The following is an 18,938-nucleotide window of genomic DNA, read 5'->3' on the forward strand; positions in this document are numbered from 1 at the left end:
CTGACAGCTGGAGTTTTTCTTTCTGAACCCGGCAGAAAGTGACGCTCAAACACACAGTTCTTCCCAGCAACTTTTCCCCTTCGCCTCAGCAATGGTCACAGAAGCCAGAGCCGGGTCTGAGGGTGGTGCAAAGGGGGGCGGAGACCCCTTGTCAGGAAGAGTGTGACCTGGAGGGGCGGGGAGCTCCCCTTCCTGCCGCCACACAGTCAGGCCTGCAGTTCCGAGGTTTGTGCAGCAGAGGAGCGACAGCTAGTGATTTGCAACAGTACCGGGAGTGGATGCCTGGCAGCCGCCTTCCCTGCCTCTTGAGCACAGGCTGGGGGAAATGCAGCGGGCACTGAGGAAGCACCTACTAAGTGCCAAGCCCAGGGTCCCGACCACGGGCCCAGTCCTATGACTGGTCCACATCTAAGGTGATGACCAAAGCCTCTTGAGGGCAGAGCTTGCATCTTCTAAGCCTCTGTGACTCCCTGGCCTCAAGCCACTGAGCGCACAGTAGGTGCTTACAAAACCTATTCAGAGAGACTTTTCAAACAAGTGTGAAACTGTTCTAAGACTTCACTTTTCACGGGAGTGCTCCTTTTTCCTTTATCAAAACCTTCTTAAAGAGCGTTTACTGATAAAGAAGAGGCGTGATAGAAGATGCTTTCATGATAAGGCAGAGTTTCTCAAGCTAATAACACTGGTTAAGTCCTGCTGAACTGTCATTTACTCTCTGGATTCTCACCATCTCCACAGCTCCACGGAGCCCGGCACAGTGACCAGCTCCCTGGAGAAGCCCACTAGGTCCTTGAAGAACTGAATGAATCCCCTTCTAAGCCAGCAGGCACGCTGGCACGGCGTGGTTTTAAAGAAAACACTCTACATTAAGATCATGCCCGCCAGCCTCAGTTCCAAGAGGCTGATTCTCAACTGCCACTGGTCCCAAGGGACACCAGTGAGAAAAGGGCGGGCAGCTGAGTAGAAAGGCCTGCTGGACAAAGGGCCCGGGACACAAGCGCTGGGGAGGCTGCCTCCCTTCCCAGCTGCTGAGAGCCCTGGACCTGATGGGCGGGCCCTAGGTGCAGGGGGGTCTCACCGATAAATTCGTGGAGGAACACCAGGGAGGCGACGTAGCAGGCCAGGCTGAGCAGCTCGGCCACCGTCATGAGCCAGTGCCAGGTCTGGATGGCCAGGGCCACCATCAGCAGCTCCGTGAGGATCAGCGACGTGAAGGAAATCGCCACGATGTGCACGAATTCCGACTCAAACAGCAGCAGCGCCCCGTACATGATGGTGCTCCCTGCAGAGGCGGAGGGAAGTCTGGCTGGGGAGGGGCTTCTGCTGCCCACGCAGCCCTCCTTGCTGGGAGCCGACGCCTCCCCCGCCTTCCCCACCGAAGGCTCACCCCGCTCACTCACATCTGACTCCTTTTGTTTTTCCCATTCAGACATGAAAGGTACCATTTGTTAAAGGAGGTTAATGAGTGGTACTTTATGGAGGTCTGAAAGAGAGGCATCACATTCTAGTTTTCCTACGTTCCCTTTTGGCTGTATATAAGAGAGAGTTTATTTTTATTTTATTTTTTTTTTAACATCTTTATTGGAGTATAACTGCTTTACAATGGTGTGTTGGTTTCTGCTGTATAACAAAGTGAATCAGCTATACATACACATACATCCCCATATCTCCTCCCTCTTGCGTCTCCCTCCCACCCTCCCTATCCCACCCCTCTAGGTGGTCACAAAGCACTGAGCTGATCTCCCTGTGCTATGCGGCTGCTTCCCACTAGCTATCTATTTTACGCTTGGTAGTGTAGATATGTCCATGCCACTCTCTCACTTCATCCCAGCTTACCCTTCCCCCTCCCCGTGTCCTCAAGTCCATTCTCTATGTCTGTGTCTTTATTAATAGAGAGTTTATAATTGCATAGAGAAGGAGAGGAAGAGATAGAGGGGAAAAAAAGGAAAAGAGGCAGAGAGAGTAACTGTCTGGATTGGGTGGAACAAGAAATAGAAGTTTCTGTGTATTATTTTAAATGACAGATGTAGTCAGCCACAGAAGAACAAATACTGTACAATCCCACGTATATGACGGATCTAAGTAGTCACATTCATAGAGACAAAGTAGAATGGTGACTACCAGGAACTGTGCGGAGGAAGGAAAGAGGCGTTTGTTGTTGAATGGATACAGAGTTTCAGTTTTGCAAGATGAAAAAGTTCTGGAGATCTGCTTCACAACAACATGAACATACTGGACACTACTGAACTGCGCACTTAAGAAGAGTTAGCTGCTAAATGTTATGCTTTGTCTCCTTTACCCCCCTCCCTGCCCCCAAACACAAAAAATGATACGGACAACCAAGCAAGACCCTCAAAGAATTACGCACCTGCACTGAGGAGAGAAAGGAAAGTGGGGGAGGGTCCAGATAAGTGCATTTTCCTCCAGAATTGCAGGAACTCAATGGGGAATGTCTCACGTTGATCAAAAACACTAGCCGCATGAGATTCCTGCTCAAGAGCAGGGCCAGGAGACCCTGAACCCCAAAACTCCTCAAATGACTGCCTATTACAGTGCTGGGGGTGCAATGAAGCACCACTGCTTGTTATTATGAACTACCATGCAGGATTTGCTTTCTTCAACCAGCTACATACATGTCACTTTGCTATACTTCTCAAAAAAAAAAACCCTCAAATTGTTTCAATGACCATTTAGCCTCCTAACAAATTCAACGGTCTACACTTTTTGACCACACATCCCATCAGAAAAAAACACTAAGAATGAATCCCTAATGGACGATGTGGATTTCTAAATTATCCATGTGTACCTGTGCAGACAGACACAGAGAGGTAGCAGGACCACTGTGCAAATATATCAGGTACATTATAAAACATACATGACAACAGAAGTTCTAAAAAGATGAAAAAATAACTACAAAGAGAGGTTCTGACATTTCCTTTTCATATTCCAGCAAGTCGCCTTACAAAGCCTGTACAGTCTGAGGGACCCTCTCTGGAGGCCACAGAAGTAAATATGTTGTTCAAGAACTACAACTTGACTTCAGAAAAAGTATCAGAACATTCCAGAAAGCGACCACTTTTTGTTACAATGACTTGAACACCCCAGCAGGGTTTGATTAGTATTAGTTGTACTTTTCTCTGACTTTGTCTCAGTTAAGCGGACAGCACCTCCTCACATGTGCGCCTGATGAGCAAGGCCTTAGAACCCGAGGAGGGGGGCTCCCTCGGACACAATGCCACACTCCTTACTGCAACCTCAGGATGCCAGCTGCTTCTCTTTGTGTTCTACAGACAACAGAATGGTGAAGTTGACCCTGGGGCCAAGGCCAGAGCATAAGACGACAGGTGGTTTCACCCGTCCTTACCTTGATAGATGCTGATCAAAACCCATATCAAGAATGTCTTGTAGGACAACGGCCGTCCCTGAATGAGAGAGAGGAAGACAGAGCGGGTTAGCGTGCGGGGCTCATCCAGGGCACGAGCCACCGTCAGGCTACCCTCCACCAACCAGACAAGGCAACCTGCCTGTTTTCATCAAAACAGTGGCTCACACACATCAAAATACATTAAAGAAATGACGTTTTTTTTTAAAGAGAATTGATATTAGATGGAAATATTGGGTTGGCCCAAAAGTTCGTTTGGGTTTTTCCGTAAGATGTTACGGAATAACCCGAACGAACTTTTGGGCCAACCCAGTAAATCTGCTCTTTATCAAAAACCCCTTGAGGACCAACAAATGCAATTACACACACACATTTTTCAGGAGTGTACACAAAAGCATTTCCAGGAACAGACACAAGCTGCAGCTACAAAATGGAACTGTCAGGGGCTTTTTAAAAAGGCATTAGAAGGTTTGTTTTAAAAGTTGACATATCACTGTACAGTTTAATATTCTTTACATGTGCATATCGTACTTTAAGAAAAGACATACTCCCATGCCTTCCTCTCAAAAGAAAGCCACCAGTTCAAGTGCGTTCACATCAGACATGGAGGGTCTGTGTGAAATATGTTAAAAGAGGGAGGGAGGGAGGGAAGAAGGAAGAAACGATGGATATGGAGGAAGGAAGGAAGGAAGGAAGGAGGAAGGGGCTCAGTGAACCTTGAGGAGATCCTTGTAGAGCTCAGGGTACAGCATGGCAACTTCTGACTTGACATCTTTGTCCAGGACCAGAGAAAACACAGGAAACATGGTATAGATGGTGGAGTACCTGGGAGAAAAAAAATCACCACAGGTAATATCCAGCCAGTGGAGTACGAGCCATGTGCTGCCCCAGCCTCTGGAGCCCCATTTCCATTCCTTCATTCAACTACTACGTACTGAGCACCTGGTATGTGCCAGGGCCAGTTCGAAGCACTGGAGATTCAAGATGAAAAAAGCAGACCATAACGCCTGCCCTCGGACAGCTTCCGTGCTGGTCGGTGAGTCAAAAAACAAATTCAGTGAACTATACCGTGTGCTGGAGGTTAAGTACTGAGGAGGGAAATACAACGGGGAAGAGGGAATGAGACATGGGGTGGGGTGGTGCAATTTTAGAGAGGGTGGACAGGAGACGGGGCATTTGAGAAAACACCCACAAGAGGTGAGGGGGAGGCCATGCCAATATCCGAGGGAAGAGCATCCCAGGCAGAGAGAACAGCAAGTGCAAAGGCCCTGAGGTGGAGGCATGTCTGTCCTGTTTGAAGAACAGCGAGGCTGCCAGTCTGGGTGGAGCTGAGTGGGTGAGGGGGAAAGCGAAGAGATGAGAACCAAGAGGGAAGAGGGGACCAGATCATGGGGGGGGGGGCCACATGGAGCACGGCTCAGGGAACCCCTGGTTCTATTCTGGCATGTTCTGCTGCTCTTCCAGGACCTGACAAAGGACAGGCCATTTTTCCAAGTAGAAGCAGGCAGAATTCCAGTGCCTACTCTCAGGCTGAACGTAAGAAGATGGAAGGCATGCTTTGCAAGACTCCACTGGGAACAGTCGGCCTCCCTGTGTTTCCCACCTTGGTAACCAGGGGAGCGCCCTGCCAGCATCTCTATCTAGGGCATGTGGTAACCAAACTCCACCTACCTGGGGAATTCAGAGATGGGCACATCCTCTCAAAAGGTCAAAAGGAACGTCCTAAATTCCAGGTCAGGAACGGGGGGTGGGTTTGATAGCAAACGTAGCAAACGTCCAAGGGACAGCGTGCCTCACAGGTCAGTGGCATGCAGTGGCCAAGCTCTATCAGGGGTGACCCGGAGAGAGCAAGGCTCTGGCCGCCTTAGAGACCCACCAGCAGGACGGTCCACTATGGGCAGCCATGGCAGAGAGGGTACTTTCCAGATGCCCCTTCCACTTTTTCTAAGACCCCTCAGTGATTTCCTAAGAAATCACAGTCTGTGAAGCTTCACTCTTGCCTGGTGTGCCAATCAGCTGACAACCTCAGGCTCTCGTGGGCGAGCATTCTTCAACCATCAGGTATGAATGGACCACAAACAGATCGGACGCTGCATCCGCAATTTGGTTACGGGCTTACCAGTTCAAAAACGTATTCATTCAAGAAGGTTCTAAACCAGACTGCCAGACCTGCCTTGACTTGGGGACTGAAGGGTCTTCACATGATGCTTCCTCCTTCTTCTGTGGCATTTTAGGGAGGTTTCATTAAAAATTAATACCTTGCCTGGACTTCCTTACCCAATGATGAGGAATCCTTGATAGAGAGGAACGGAGGCAAAGTAAAACACGGAGGAAAACACAGCCTGTGCCGAGGAAAAAGGAGGATGTTACCAAAAACCATGACCAAAGCCCTTGTGTTTGTAACAGAAAAATAACAGCCATTGCTTACAGAGCACTTATTTTACACCCGCACGGTTACGGTGCTTTAAGTATATTAGCTCATTTAATTACTACAGCAACCCTGTGAAGGAGATACTGTTATCATCATCCCCATTTTACAGATGAGGGAAGTAAGGCACAGAGAGGTTAAGTGACTTGCCCAAGATAGCACAGCTCATAAGGGACAGAGCCAGGAGTCACACCAGGGAGTTTAGCTACAGGGTCCACTCTCAGCTCCTCTGTGAACATTTATTAAGTTACACAAGCTGGACCTGGAAATACTTTGTATCTGATCTCAGTGAATCTCCAGAAGAACGCATGAGATCAAGTCCTAATATCCCCTACATTTTACAGAAGGGGAAACTGAGCACATAAATGGCCCTGTGGGACTCAAGCCCAGTTCTGTCTCCAGAGCCCACACTCCTGACGGCTCAGAATTACCACCTCTCTGGGTGTACAATCGATAAATGAGTTGGTGGACGTATTGGAAACAGGTAGGGGAAAATATCCTCCACTGTGAGGATATGCACCAGTTACCCTTAGGACCGCAGAGAAGGCTTCACTTCTCATATTACATGTTTCACTCTTCTTGGAAATTTTTACAAAGAGCCCACAACCTGCTACTTTTGCAATTAGACAAAAGCAATAACGATATTTACGAACCCCTACTGAAAGGTCTGCTTCCGGATTTGGAAAATATTAGCTACTGGCAGTGAAAAGTAGGCTAGGGAGATAAAATCAGGCTTGATGCTCTGTTACTTCCTTCTCTGAACACCTACCCGCCAACAGAAGCAAAGTGACCTCAAAGCTAATTTCTATCAGTATAAAACCTATGGGAGGCCAGGGACAACTGTTGCCTAAAGGCTTTTTAAAAACTGAACGTGGAGGAAAAGGCTGGGCCAGGCTAGTGGTTAAAAAGAGCGTGGGACAGAGACCCCTTCCCTGTATCACCCGCTGTGGGTGTTCGCTTGGCACAGAGCTCAGAACACAGGTGGCACCTAGAGCCATGGTCACGGGCAGCCCCGGCCACACCCGGTCGTGATTTCAGAACTGAAAGGTGAAATCCGTTTTTCAAATGACTTCTCACCCAGGCTGGGCCACTGCACAGGAAGGGATGGTTATAAAGACGTCAAGAATCCGGTGTTCAGTCTTACAGATCAACACCAGGAGCCTCGTTCTCTAAAAGGGTCAGACTGACCATAAAGCCTTCACCCTGGAAAGAGCACCGTGGAAAATAAAAATGCTATGTCTTAATCTATCTAAGAGCCCACCGTCAAGGTGCAATTCGAACGGGACTTGCTCTCAGCCAGTCACTTTCAGCACAGTGGACAGGGTTAAGGGCGTTTTTTTGGCTTTTTTTTTTTTTTTTTTTTTTTCCCTACAGCACAAAGAAGAATTCCTCATGCTAGAATTTTTTTTCCTGAATCGATGTTCATGGTAACATACAGGCATTACAGAAGTCAGCTCATCCAGGCCAGCTTTTGTGTGTTTGCCCAGGGACAAGCTGATTAATCTCCCAGTGATTAAAACCATGACATTATCCAGTTCAGTTGATGAGCTAACATAAAATAAAAGTACAGATGTGGTCTGATGAACCGTAGCAGCTGTTGGCGTTTAGACTGTGTTGATGAAAATCACTGTAAGCCTCCTTCCCTCATAAATGCAATAGATGCTGAAAACATAACCCCACCACCACCACCACCAAAGGCATGGATGAGCCAGTGGATGGTGAATTCTCATGTACACCACGCAGCACCACTCAACCCTTTAGGGCAGGGTGTCTTTCGTGTATGATTAAACACCTTTCCCACAAAGTAAAACATCACCTTAGGTTTATACATTAGCCTGTTTTGTTTTTATTAATGATGGTAAGGACGACTTCAGCACCTGATGCCTTATAAAACTCTCTGCTTTTCAAAGTAGCCCTGTCTGAGGGGCAAGGGCCAAGATGCTTGAATGGAGTGATGGAGAGGTCTGATGCCCACTTTACAGGTGGAAAGACTGAAGCCCAGAGTGCTAACGTGACTTGCTCAAGGTCTCAGAGATACCTGATGATATGGGTTCCAAGATGTCCCATTCCTATGTTCTCACCACTTAACTGGGGGTATTTTTCACCTAAACGCCCAAGGAGGAAAGTCAGCTAATAGTTTTTCAACACCCAAAACGTTTCCTTTCCCTCCCTTTGGCCTCTTTCCTAATACAACTTCATCGCCACAGCCTGATGACAGACTTTGAAGGAGCTGGGGAGAGAGAAGATGGGAAAATACCTTACACATTCTAGAATCCTTTTGTGAAAAAGCAAGATGTAACTCCCTGAGAGGACTGACGATTGGGATAACTACGCTGGACCCCCAGCCAGGCTGCACTGGAGGCAGAAGCGAGATGCCCTGGGCTGCGCCGCCCTCGCTAAGCGCCCCCCCTGCATGTGGAAGCAGCAGCTGGCCCTGTGGATGGAGGGCAGAGGGGCACACCTGCATTAAGAGCACAGGTACCGGAATCCCCTGCCTGGGTAGACTAAATCCCTGAGAGACACTGCACCGATTTCTCGCCCACACTGAGCCTCAGCCTCCCCATCTGCAGAATGGGCACAGGCTACAGTGAGGACTGCAGGTGAGCCCGCATTGTGAACACTTAGCCTGACGCCCAGGGTACAGGAAGCACTCAAGAAAAGCAAGTTGGGCTTCCCTGGTGGCGCAGTGGTTGAGAATCTGCCTGCCAATGCAGGGGACACGGGTTCGAGCCCTGGTCTGGGAAGATCCCACATGCCACGGAGCAACTGGGCCCGTGAGCCACAATTACTGAGCCTGCGCGTCTGGAGCCTGTGTTCCGCAAGAAGAGAGGCCACGATAGTGAGAGGCCTGCGCACCGCGATGAAGAGTGGCCCCCGCTTGCCACAACTGGAGAAAGCCCTCGTACAGAAATGAAGACCCAACACAGCCATAAATAAATAAAAATTTAAAAAAAAAAAAAAAAAAGAAAAGCAAGTTATTCTTCTTTTGTGGCTGCTCTCTGTAGGTCCTTGCTTCTGCATGTGGAAACCTCAGGGCCGGAGTATTCACTCGGCACTTAACTCTGCATCTTTGCCTCTGGTAAACTAAGGATAACAACTCACCCCAGTGTGAGCACCCGGGTCATTTACACTACCGCCCACTTGGTGCCAAGCCCTGGCAAGGCACCACTGCTAGTGCTCACATCCGCTCCGCACAGCAAGCACAGCCTTCGCCCCCAACACAGGAAGGCTTCGGGGCGGCCACTCCAAGCTCTATCGCCCAGAATGTGGCGGGGGGTTGGGGGAGGGGCATTGAAACTGGCCAGGCCGGGGTAACAGCTCCGAAGTGGAGACTAATTCTCAGGCCCACGGCAACCACACAGCCGTGCGCACCTGCCCACCCACCTGCATAGTGCTGATGCAGAGGCTCCTGTGGATCACAAACTGGCTGAGGGCGGCCGAGCGCTTGTAGCTATTCCGGCCGTGCACCATGAGTAACCGGCCAAGGTGCTTGAACTGAGTGATGGAGAAGTCCGCAGCCAGCGAAGCCTGTTTTCCTTCCTAAAATCCGACAAAATTGGGCACTGTCAGGAGTACAAGAGGTCAAGGCACTTTTTTTTTTTTTTAACTGAAAAAGCAAGAAACTGTAAGGAGATTTTTGAAGAACTTCAATAAAGAGGTTCTTTGGTTTCCAGCTATACACGGTTGGTGGTCTGAGTCTAAATTTGATTTTAAAAGAGGAATTTTTTAAAATAAAAAACATTCATAAACGCAGATACTCATAATTGGGAGGTCAAACGGATCTAGTATTAAGCCTTGGGGGTTAGGCCCAACCCATAATGTGTATCAGAAGCAAAGAATCATTCTAAGATAGGCATTTAGAACTCAGCTCCGTTCAGAGTTAAACATATGGCAGAGGGGGCACAGCTCATGCTACCAACAATACTAAATTGAACATTCCCAAACATACAGCTTTGCATGTTCATAGAACTGAAAATAATTTATAGTGCAGCCATATTATGGGATTCTCTAATTTTAAAAGGTACATGACGGATGCCACTAATGGGACAGACGGACATCACGGCCTCCTGTTGTGATGCGACAGGCAAGCACAAACTCCCCTTATGTGCTCCTCACACCAAAAACACAGAACCTGAATCAAATCCATCCGACCCACAGACATCATGGGATGTTCCACAACTGCCCCAAATGCTTCCAAAATACCAAAGTCGTGAAACACACCGCCTCCCCCCACAAAAGAGGTGGAGAGAAGTGTTCTCCATTCAAGAAGAGTAAAGAGACACGAAGACGCGGGAATAAATGCAGTGCGTGATGCTTCACTGCTTCATGGAGATTTCCTTTTAAACACCTTGAGGACAACTAGGGAAGTGAGACCATGAATATTACATAATATTATCATACCAATGTTACACTTGGGGTGATGCTGTTATTCTGCTTATGCAGAAGAATACACCTGCTGTTAAGAGATCCAAGCTGAAGTATTTAGGGGTAACATATCCGCAACTTACTTTCAGCTGATTCTGAGAAAGCGGGAGAGAGACGGGGGAGGAAGAGCGGCGGGAGAATGCTGCAACTGTTTACAACTGGTAAATTACAGCCAAGAGTAGACAGGTGTTCACTGTGCTATTTCAACTTTTCTGAAGGAGTTACGTTTTTCAAAATAAAAAGGTCAGGCAAGAGTTACATTTTTCAAAATAAAAAGGTCGAGGCAACATACAAAATGGTGGATCGACATGTTCTGATGTATAAAGAGATCTAAGATATAACAGATTTAGGCAAGCTGCATTAAAAAAAAAAGCATAGTATAACGTTTTAGATTTTACATTCTAAGTGGAACTAATGTATATACATGTGTAAGATGTGTGTATGCATATATATGTATTTATGTGTGTGTATATATAATATTATATATATACCCATAACTACTAGTATAGAAATAGACAAAAATTCTGGAAGAATAACCAATGTTACTAGTTTTATACCGCCATCTAAAAGAAAGGATGCACTTTATCCATTTCTAAATTGTTTCGGGTTTTTTTTTTTTTACAGTGAGCACTTTTTACTTTTAGACTCCAAAAACCAAAGGAATCAGAATATAATTCTGAAGAGTAGGGAAAATGTTTTAGTACTATCAGCATCGTGTAAAGAATTCCATCTATTAAACTCAAGTGTGCTTCTTAAAACCTGCATTAAAGGAATCCATACAGATTTCAGACATAACAACTCCTTCAAGGATCACTTAACTCTGCAATTTCAAGTAACTGTCAACTGGATGAGAACCAGAAAACCAGGAAAAAAAAAAAAAAAAGGTGGAAAAGAAAAAACATTTTTGGAAATTCCAAATGCAGGAATGTATGGAAGGAAACACATATGGGAGCATCTCCAGCCCTCACTCACGGCCTCTGTACTCTTACTTTACACACTGTGCTAACAAACGTGGTGACCAGCCTCCTTGCCTACAGTCACTGCAAGATCACAAACGAGAGAGGGCAGGGTAAACTATACACGGTAGGCACACAGTTGACAGGGAAGAAAAGAAGAAAACTACTATACTGTAACACACAAACTTAGCCTTTTAATGAGGGGCAAACCCACTGCATTCTTCCATAATCCCCAAGAGATCACCCCACAGTGTGATAATTAATGCTTTTACTGACAACACTCCTAGGAAAGAGTCTGAAGTACATTCGCTGCACCCTAAGAATGTAGCAAAACACCTTAAAAAATTAGGTTTTGGCAAGCAAAGACTCAGCATCTGTCTGTAAGATAACAGTGCTAGGGATCTGTGACCTGCAGATAGTAATACTAGGTAATTATGATACATGATTCCTTATGCTCTGTAATTGTAATCTAGAATTTCCAGAAGCATTAAAGCTGTGTCTTGGAGGGAAAATGAAACTCCAGCTGGTGGAGGAACTCCCAGCTAACGACACAACCACTTCACATCCTAACGACAACCACTCGGCAGAAATCAGCGCACACACGCCCCCACCCCCACCCCACGGGCTCACCTTTCCCTCGACACCCACACCGCAGTCAGATTCCTGGATCATACTGACGTCATTGCCTCCATCACCTGCGGGTCACCCAGACCAGAGAGAAGAGCCAGGAAATTAGGGAGAGGCAAGAAACATAACCTCGCTTTTCATTGTTACTTTAAATAATCACACACGTGCTGCCTTTCACTGCATGCTAAGTGTCTTTTCTGTTCTGCTCCACTTAATCGCTCCAGCAACCTGCAGCATCAGGTTCTTATTTTAGAGGCAGAGGAGCTGAGAGTCAGAGGAACCAGGTGACTGGCTGAGGGTCCTGGCCATTGAGTCATTGAGCAAGGGAACTGTGTCCGTGCCACGTGGGCACTTACAACACCGCACGCCCTGCCTCCAAGGTGTGGGTGTCCCGTCATTATCAGCAATGACAGATGTTGCAAATAGGGAACGCTTACTGTGAGTGCAGCAAGCACTTCTTAAATGCTACTGCCCCTCTGAATCCTCAAAAGCACCATGTGAGAAAACCACTGTTACTCTCCCCTTCTACCAATGAGCAGACAGGCTCAGCTGGGGCAAGGAAGCCCTCCGGGACCCTCAGCTAGGAAAAACCAGCAGTTTGGACCCAGATTCCTCTCCGCAGTGTGGTCTTAGCCCCCAGGCATTGCTGTGTCCCATGTCACTGGCAAAGGAAGCGCAAGCTAAGGAGGAAAGCCTTCGGCATGCTTCTCGACTCTTTCTCAAAGCAAAATACTTTTAAAAAATAATAATAATAACAAAAATAGGGCCAAAGGGGGAGGGGGTGTCAATGTTACGGCCTGAATAAAGTGGCCTGGGAACCTGAACACCAGGGCAGCAGGACCCCATCACCCCTGGGGAAGGTCGCTCTGCGCAGCCGCGGCAGCCCTACCTACTGCACACGTGAGTTTCCCCGTGCGCTCCTGGAGCAGGCGTACGATCTGGGCCTTCTGGGTGGGCGCGCAGCGGCAGCAGACCACGGCCGGGCACTGGCAGGCCAGCTCCATGAACTCGTACTCGTAGTACTTGAGGCAAACCTGGCGGGGATCAGGGAGAGGTGGTGCGTCGGCCAAGGCCCCTCCCACACGGCAGCTCCCGGGAGGAGCCTGCTGGCGGGGGTCCCCGTGCCCACCTCCAGGGAGTCTCCGGAGATGACCAGGGCACAGTCGTGCTTCCTGCGGAAGGCGTTCAGCTCGAGGTGGGCCTCGCCGCGGTTGGTCACCTGCAAGGAAAGACAGGATGACGGAGGCCTTGCTCTCCGAAGCTGGTGGAACAACAAACAGTGGCTTCCCTGCAGCCTCGTGAAGACCATGGCCACCGGCCTGGGACCCCACCCCTCCCCTGCCCCCAGAGCCAGAGCCAAATTAGATCCTGTTTGCTCTGACTCTGTGGGAATCCAGAGGGCCTGTAGGCCAACCATCCCCTCGTACTTCCCCCAGGATGGCTGTGACCCACATAATAAAAATAAGAGCACAAAGCCACTGTGCTTTCATTCTGTGCCAGGCACTGTGCAAACAAGCACTTTTCAAGCATTTTCACCCCATTTGTTTCTCACAAGGACTCTTCGAGGTGCATGATGATAATAGTTCTACTTTACATCTAAGGAAACTGACACAGGGCAAGATTTGTTAGCCTGGCTACAGTGTCACAGCCCGTCCACTGCAGAGCAGGCCTTGGAAGCCAGGCATCCAGCAGCGGCTTTTCTAAGAAGGACCAGGTGTTAAATATGACACGCTCTGTGGACCATACAGCCTGTCACAACTACCCAACTCTGCCGCTACAGTGCCAAAGCAGCCACAGACAATACGTAAATAGATGGGTAGATCTTGTGTTTAAATAAAACTTTATTTACAAAAACAGGTGGCCGGCACATGGGCCATAGTTTGCAACCCCTGAATTCTAGAGCATACAGTGTGTTCTCACTATGTGCAATAGTTATGTTCTGGAAAGTTGCTGTGAATACTGAATTAGTGATTTTTTTTTTTTTTAAGTATTTATTTATTTATTTTTATGGCTGTGTTGGGTCTTCGTTTCTGTGCACGGGCTTTCTCCAGTTGCGGAGAGCGGGGGCCACTCCTCATCGCGGTGCGCGGGCCTCTCACTATCGCGGCCTCTCCCGTTCCGGAGCGCAGGCTCCAGACGCGCTGGCTCAGTAGTTGTGGCTCACGGGCCCAGCTGCTCCGCGGCACGTGGGATCCTCCCAGACCAGGGCTCAAACCCGTGTCCCCTGCATTGGCAGGCAGACACCCAAACACTGCGCCACCAGGGAAGCCCTGAATTAGTGATTTTTAAACCACTGCTCCTGGGGGAGATACAGGGCTAGCTAGGCCCCTATGAGCCTCTGGTTACAATATTTTTGTCCATCAGTCAATACATAACCTCATTTTCTATGTGCCTCTGTTTAAAGACATCTTTGAAAATATGTACTGTTGAAATAAGTCAGAGAAAGACAAGTACTGCATGATATCACTTATATGTAGAATCTAAAAAATAAAACATATTAGTGAATACGACAAAAAAGAAACAGACCCACAGATACAGAGAACAAACTAGTGGTTACCAAGTGGGAGAGGGAAGCAGGGAGGGGCAAGACAGGGGTAGGGGATTAAGAGGTACAAACTACTATGCATAAAATAAGGGGCTGGCGGAGTCAAGATGGCGGTGTGGGAAGACGCAGAGTTTGTGTCTCCCCACAACTAGGGAACCTGCTGGACGCTGGCGGGGGACCTCAACACCCCAAGAGATGGGAGGCATGCTCAAGCGAACCGGTAAGACGTGGGGGGACTGGGGGGAAGAGAAGTGGAGGCCGGACAGGACCGGCGCCCCTGAGGGGTGGCTGAGATGGGGGAGGGGTTCCCACGCCTGGAGGGACCCTCAGGGGCTCAGATGGGGGGGGTGGAGTGCACCAAGCGTTTCCCCTGACCAATCGGCCAGGGAAGTCTGCCTGGCTCTCAGGCCGGGTCCTACGCCCTCAGAGGCCCCCTCCAGGCCCCATTGGTCCTGTGGGTGTAGGAAGGAGGCCGGGGGAGAACAGGAGAGGCAGGCGGGAGAGGTCCTTGGGGACTGGAGGAGAGCAGCAGAGGGCGTTTGCCCCACCCACACGAGCCCTGCTGGGCTCCCAGGTGGGGTCCCCCACCCTCTGAGACCAGAGGCAGGAGGCAAGTCTGGGCCCCTTCTGTTCTGTTGAGCCTAAGCCCCACCCCCTACACCCCCAGGGCCTAAGCATAGGCCCTGCCCACTGCCCAAACCCCACCCCTGCTTAGGCCCCGCCCTCCACAGCCAAGGCCTTTTCCACCTTTTTTTTTTTTTTTTTTCTCCTCCTCTTTTTTAGTATTGTGGTTCTGTTTTACCTTCTGGTTGTTGTTTCATCTATATTTTTATTTTTATATTCTTTCTAACATATCTGTTAGTTTCCTAGTCTAATTTTATTTTTTACTTTGTTATTGTTCTTTTTTTTTTTTTTTTTTTTGCCACCCCACACGGCTTACAGGATCTTGGTTCATGAGCCAGGGGTTGGGCCGAAGCTCCTGTGGTGGGAGCTCCAAGTCTGAACCACTGGACTAACAGAGAACCCCAGACCCCAGGGAATATTCATCAGAATGAGGTCTCCCAAAGGTCCTCATGTCGGCACCAAGACCCAGCTCTACCCAACAGCCTACAAACTCCAGTATTGGAAGCCTAAGGCCAAACAACCAGTAAAACAGGAACACAATCCCACTCATCAAAAAAAAAAAAAAAAAAGAGACGGCAAAAAAAATATGTCAGAGATGAAGGAGCAAGGTAAAAACCTACAAGACCAAATAAATGAAGAGGTAACAGGCAATCTACCTGAAAAAGAATTCAGACAGTAAAGATGATCATGAATCTCGGAAACAGAATGGAGGCCCAGATTGAGAAAATACAAGAAATGTTTAACAAAGATCTAGAAGAACTAAAGAACAAACAGAGTTGAACAACACAATAACTGAAATGAAAAATACACTAGAAGGAATCAATAACAGAATAACTGAGGCAGAAGAATGAATAAGTGAGCTGGAAGACAAACTGGTGGAAATAACTGCCGAGGAGCAGAATAAAGAATGAAAAGAACTGAAGACAGTCTCAGAGACCTCTGGGACAACAATAAATGCACCAACATTCGAATTATAGGGGTCCCAGAAGAAAAAGAGAAAAAGAAAGGGTCTGAGAAAATATCTGAAGAGATTATAGTAGAAAACTTCCCTAACATGGGAAAGGAATTAGTCACCCAAGTCCAGGAAGCACAGAGAGTCCCATACAGGATAAACCCTAGGAGAAACACACCAAGACACATATTACTCAGACTAACAAAAATTAAATTCAAAGAAAAAAATATTAAAAGCAGCAAGGGTAAAGCAAAAAATAACATACAAAGGAATCCCCATAAGGTTATCAGCCGATTTTTCAGCAGAAACTCTGCATGCCAGAAAGGACTGGCAGGATATACTTAAAGTGATGAAAGAGAAAAACCTATAACCAAGATTACTCTACCCAGCAAGGATCTCATTCAGATTCAACAGAGAAATCAAAAGCTTTCAGATAAGCAACAGCTAAGAGAATTCAGCACCACCAAGAGAGCTTTACAACAAATGCTAAGGAAACTTCTCTAGGCAGGAAACACAAGAGAAGAAAAAGGCCCACAATAACAAACCAAAAACAATTAAGAAAATGGTAAGAGGAACATACATATCAATAATAACCTTGAATGTAAATGGATTAAATGCCCCAACCAAAAGACACAGACTGGTGAATGGATACAAAAACAGGACCCATATATATGCTGTCTACAAAAGACCCACTTCAGACCTAGGGACACATACACACTGAAAGTTAAGGGATGGGAAAAGATATTCCATGCAAACGAAAATCAAAAGAAAGCTGGAGTAGCAATACTTCTATCAGATAAAATAGACTTTAAAATAAAGACTGTTACAAGAGATAAGGAAAGACACTACATAATGATCAAGGGATCAATCCAAGAAGAAGATATAACAATTATAAATGTTTATGCACCCAACATAGGAACACCTCAATACATAAGACAAATGCTAACAACCATGAAAGGGGAAATCGACAGTAACACAATAATAGGAGGGGACTTTAACACCCCACGTACACCAATGGACAGATCATCCAAACAGAAAATAAATAAGGAAAAACAAGCTTTAAATGACACAACAGGTCAGATAGATTTAATTGACATTTATAGAACATTCCACACCAAAGTGGCAGAATACACTTTCTTCTCAAGTGCACACAGAACATTCTCCAGGATAGATCACATCTTGGGTCACAAATCAAGCCTCGGAAAATTTAAGAAAATTGAAATCGTTATCAAGCATCTTTTCTGACCACAACGTGATGAGATTGGAAATCAATTACAGGGGAAAAAACTGTAAAAAAACCCACAAATACATGGAGGCTAAACAGTGCACTACTAAATAACCAAGAGATCACTGAAGAAAACAAAGAAATAAACAAATACATAGAAACAAATGACAACAAAAACACGATGACCCAAAACCTATGGGATGTAGCAAAAGCAGTTCTAAGAGCGAAGTTTATAGCAATTCAATCTCACCTCAAGAAACAAGAAAAATCTCAAATAAACCATCTAACCCTACACCTAAAGCAACTAGAGAAAGAAGAACAAAGAAATCCCAAAGTCAGTAGAAGTAAAGAAATAAAGATCAGAGCAGAAATAGATGAAACAGAAATGAAGAAAACAATAGCAAAGATCAATAAAACGAAAAGCTGGTTCTTTGAGAAGATAAACAAAATTGATAAACCCTTAGCCAGACTTGTCAGGAAAAAAAGGGTGAGGATGCAAATCAATAAAATTAGAAATGAAAAAGGAGAAATCACAACTGACACTGCAGAAATACAAAGGATTATGAGAGACTACTACAAACAACTATATACCAATAAAATGGACAACCACGAAGAAATGGACAAATTCTTGGAAAGGTACAATTTTCCAAGACTGAATCAGGAAGAATTAGAAAATATAAACAGACCTATCACAAGTAATGAAATTGAAAGTGTAATTAAAAATCTTCCAATAAACAGAAGTCCAGGACCAGATGGCTTCACAGGCAAATTCTATCAAACATTTAGAGAAGAGCTAACACAGATCCTTCTCAAACTCTTCCAAAAAACTGCAGAGGGAGGAACACTCCCAAATTCATTCTACAAAGCCACCACCCTGATACCAAAACCAGAAAAAGATATCACAAAAAAAGGAAAATTATAGACCACTATCACTGATGAACATAGATGCAAAAATCCTGAACAAAATACTAGCAAACAGAGTCCAACAACAGACTAAAAGGATCATACACCATGATCAAGTAGGATTTATCCCAGGGATGTGAGGATTCTTCAATATATGCAAATCAATCAATGTGATACACTATATTAACAAATTGAAGAATAAAAACCATATGATCATCTCAATAGATGCAGAAAAAGCTTTTGACAAAATTCAACACCCATTTATGATAAAAACTCTCCAGAAAGTGGGCATAGAGGGGAACTACCTCAACATAATAAAGGCCATATATGACAAACCCACAGAAAGCATCATAATCAATGGTGAAAAACTGAAAGCATTTCCTCTAAGATCAGGAACAAGACAAGGATGTCCACTCTCACCACTATTATTCAACATAGTTTTGGAAGTCCTAGCCACGGCAATCAGAGAAGAAAAAGAAATAAAAGGCATACAAATTGGAAAAGAAGAAGTAAAACCGTCACTATTTGCAGATGACATGATACTATACATAGAAAATCCTAAAGATGCCACCAGGAAACTACTAGAACTAATCAGTGAATTTGGTAAGGTTGCAGGATACAAAATTAATGCACAGAAATCTCTGGCAATCCTATACACTAACAATGAAAAATCAGAAAGAGAAATTAAGGAAACAATCCCATTTACCATCACAACAAAAAGAATAAAATACCTAAGATAAACCGACCTAAGGATGCAAAAGACTTGTCAGAAAACTATAAAACACTGATGAAAGAAATCAAAGATGACACAAACAGACGGATAAATATACCATTTTCTTGGATTGGAAGAATCAATATTGTGAAAATGACT

The 18,938-nt window shown here is 46.1% G+C and overlaps 1 protein-coding gene across 2 annotated transcripts in view; it reads right to left on the bottom strand.

The window, feature by feature from the left end:
* ATP9A (ATPase phospholipid transporting 9A (putative)) overlaps window positions 1-18,938 on the bottom strand; it is a 137,652-nt gene that overhangs the window by 4,717 nt on the left and 113,997 nt on the right. Inside the window, exons 20-27 of one of the 2 annotated variants that reach the window (XM_057528701.1) lie at window positions 12,948-13,037; window positions 12,708-12,852; window positions 11,822-11,886; window positions 9,195-9,350; window positions 5,660-5,724; window positions 4,099-4,207; window positions 3,365-3,422; window positions 1,079-1,282 (exon numbers count right to left, since the gene is read on the bottom strand). In XM_057528701.1, the coding sequence (XP_057384684.1) occupies window positions 1,079-1,282; window positions 3,365-3,422; window positions 4,099-4,207; window positions 5,660-5,724; window positions 9,195-9,350; window positions 11,822-11,886; window positions 12,708-12,852; window positions 12,948-13,037 (892 nt within the window). The remainder of the gene's footprint in view (window positions 1-1,078; window positions 1,283-3,364; window positions 3,423-4,098; window positions 4,208-5,659; window positions 5,725-9,194; window positions 9,351-11,821; window positions 11,887-12,707; window positions 12,853-12,947; window positions 13,038-18,938) is intronic. The other variant, XM_057528702.1, reaches the window with a different exon arrangement.

This window comes from Balaenoptera acutorostrata, chromosome 15, assembly GCF_949987535.1.
Source record: "Balaenoptera acutorostrata chromosome 15, mBalAcu1.1, whole genome shotgun sequence".
NCBI classification, from domain to species: Eukaryota; Metazoa; Chordata; class Mammalia; order Artiodactyla; family Balaenopteridae; genus Balaenoptera; species Balaenoptera acutorostrata.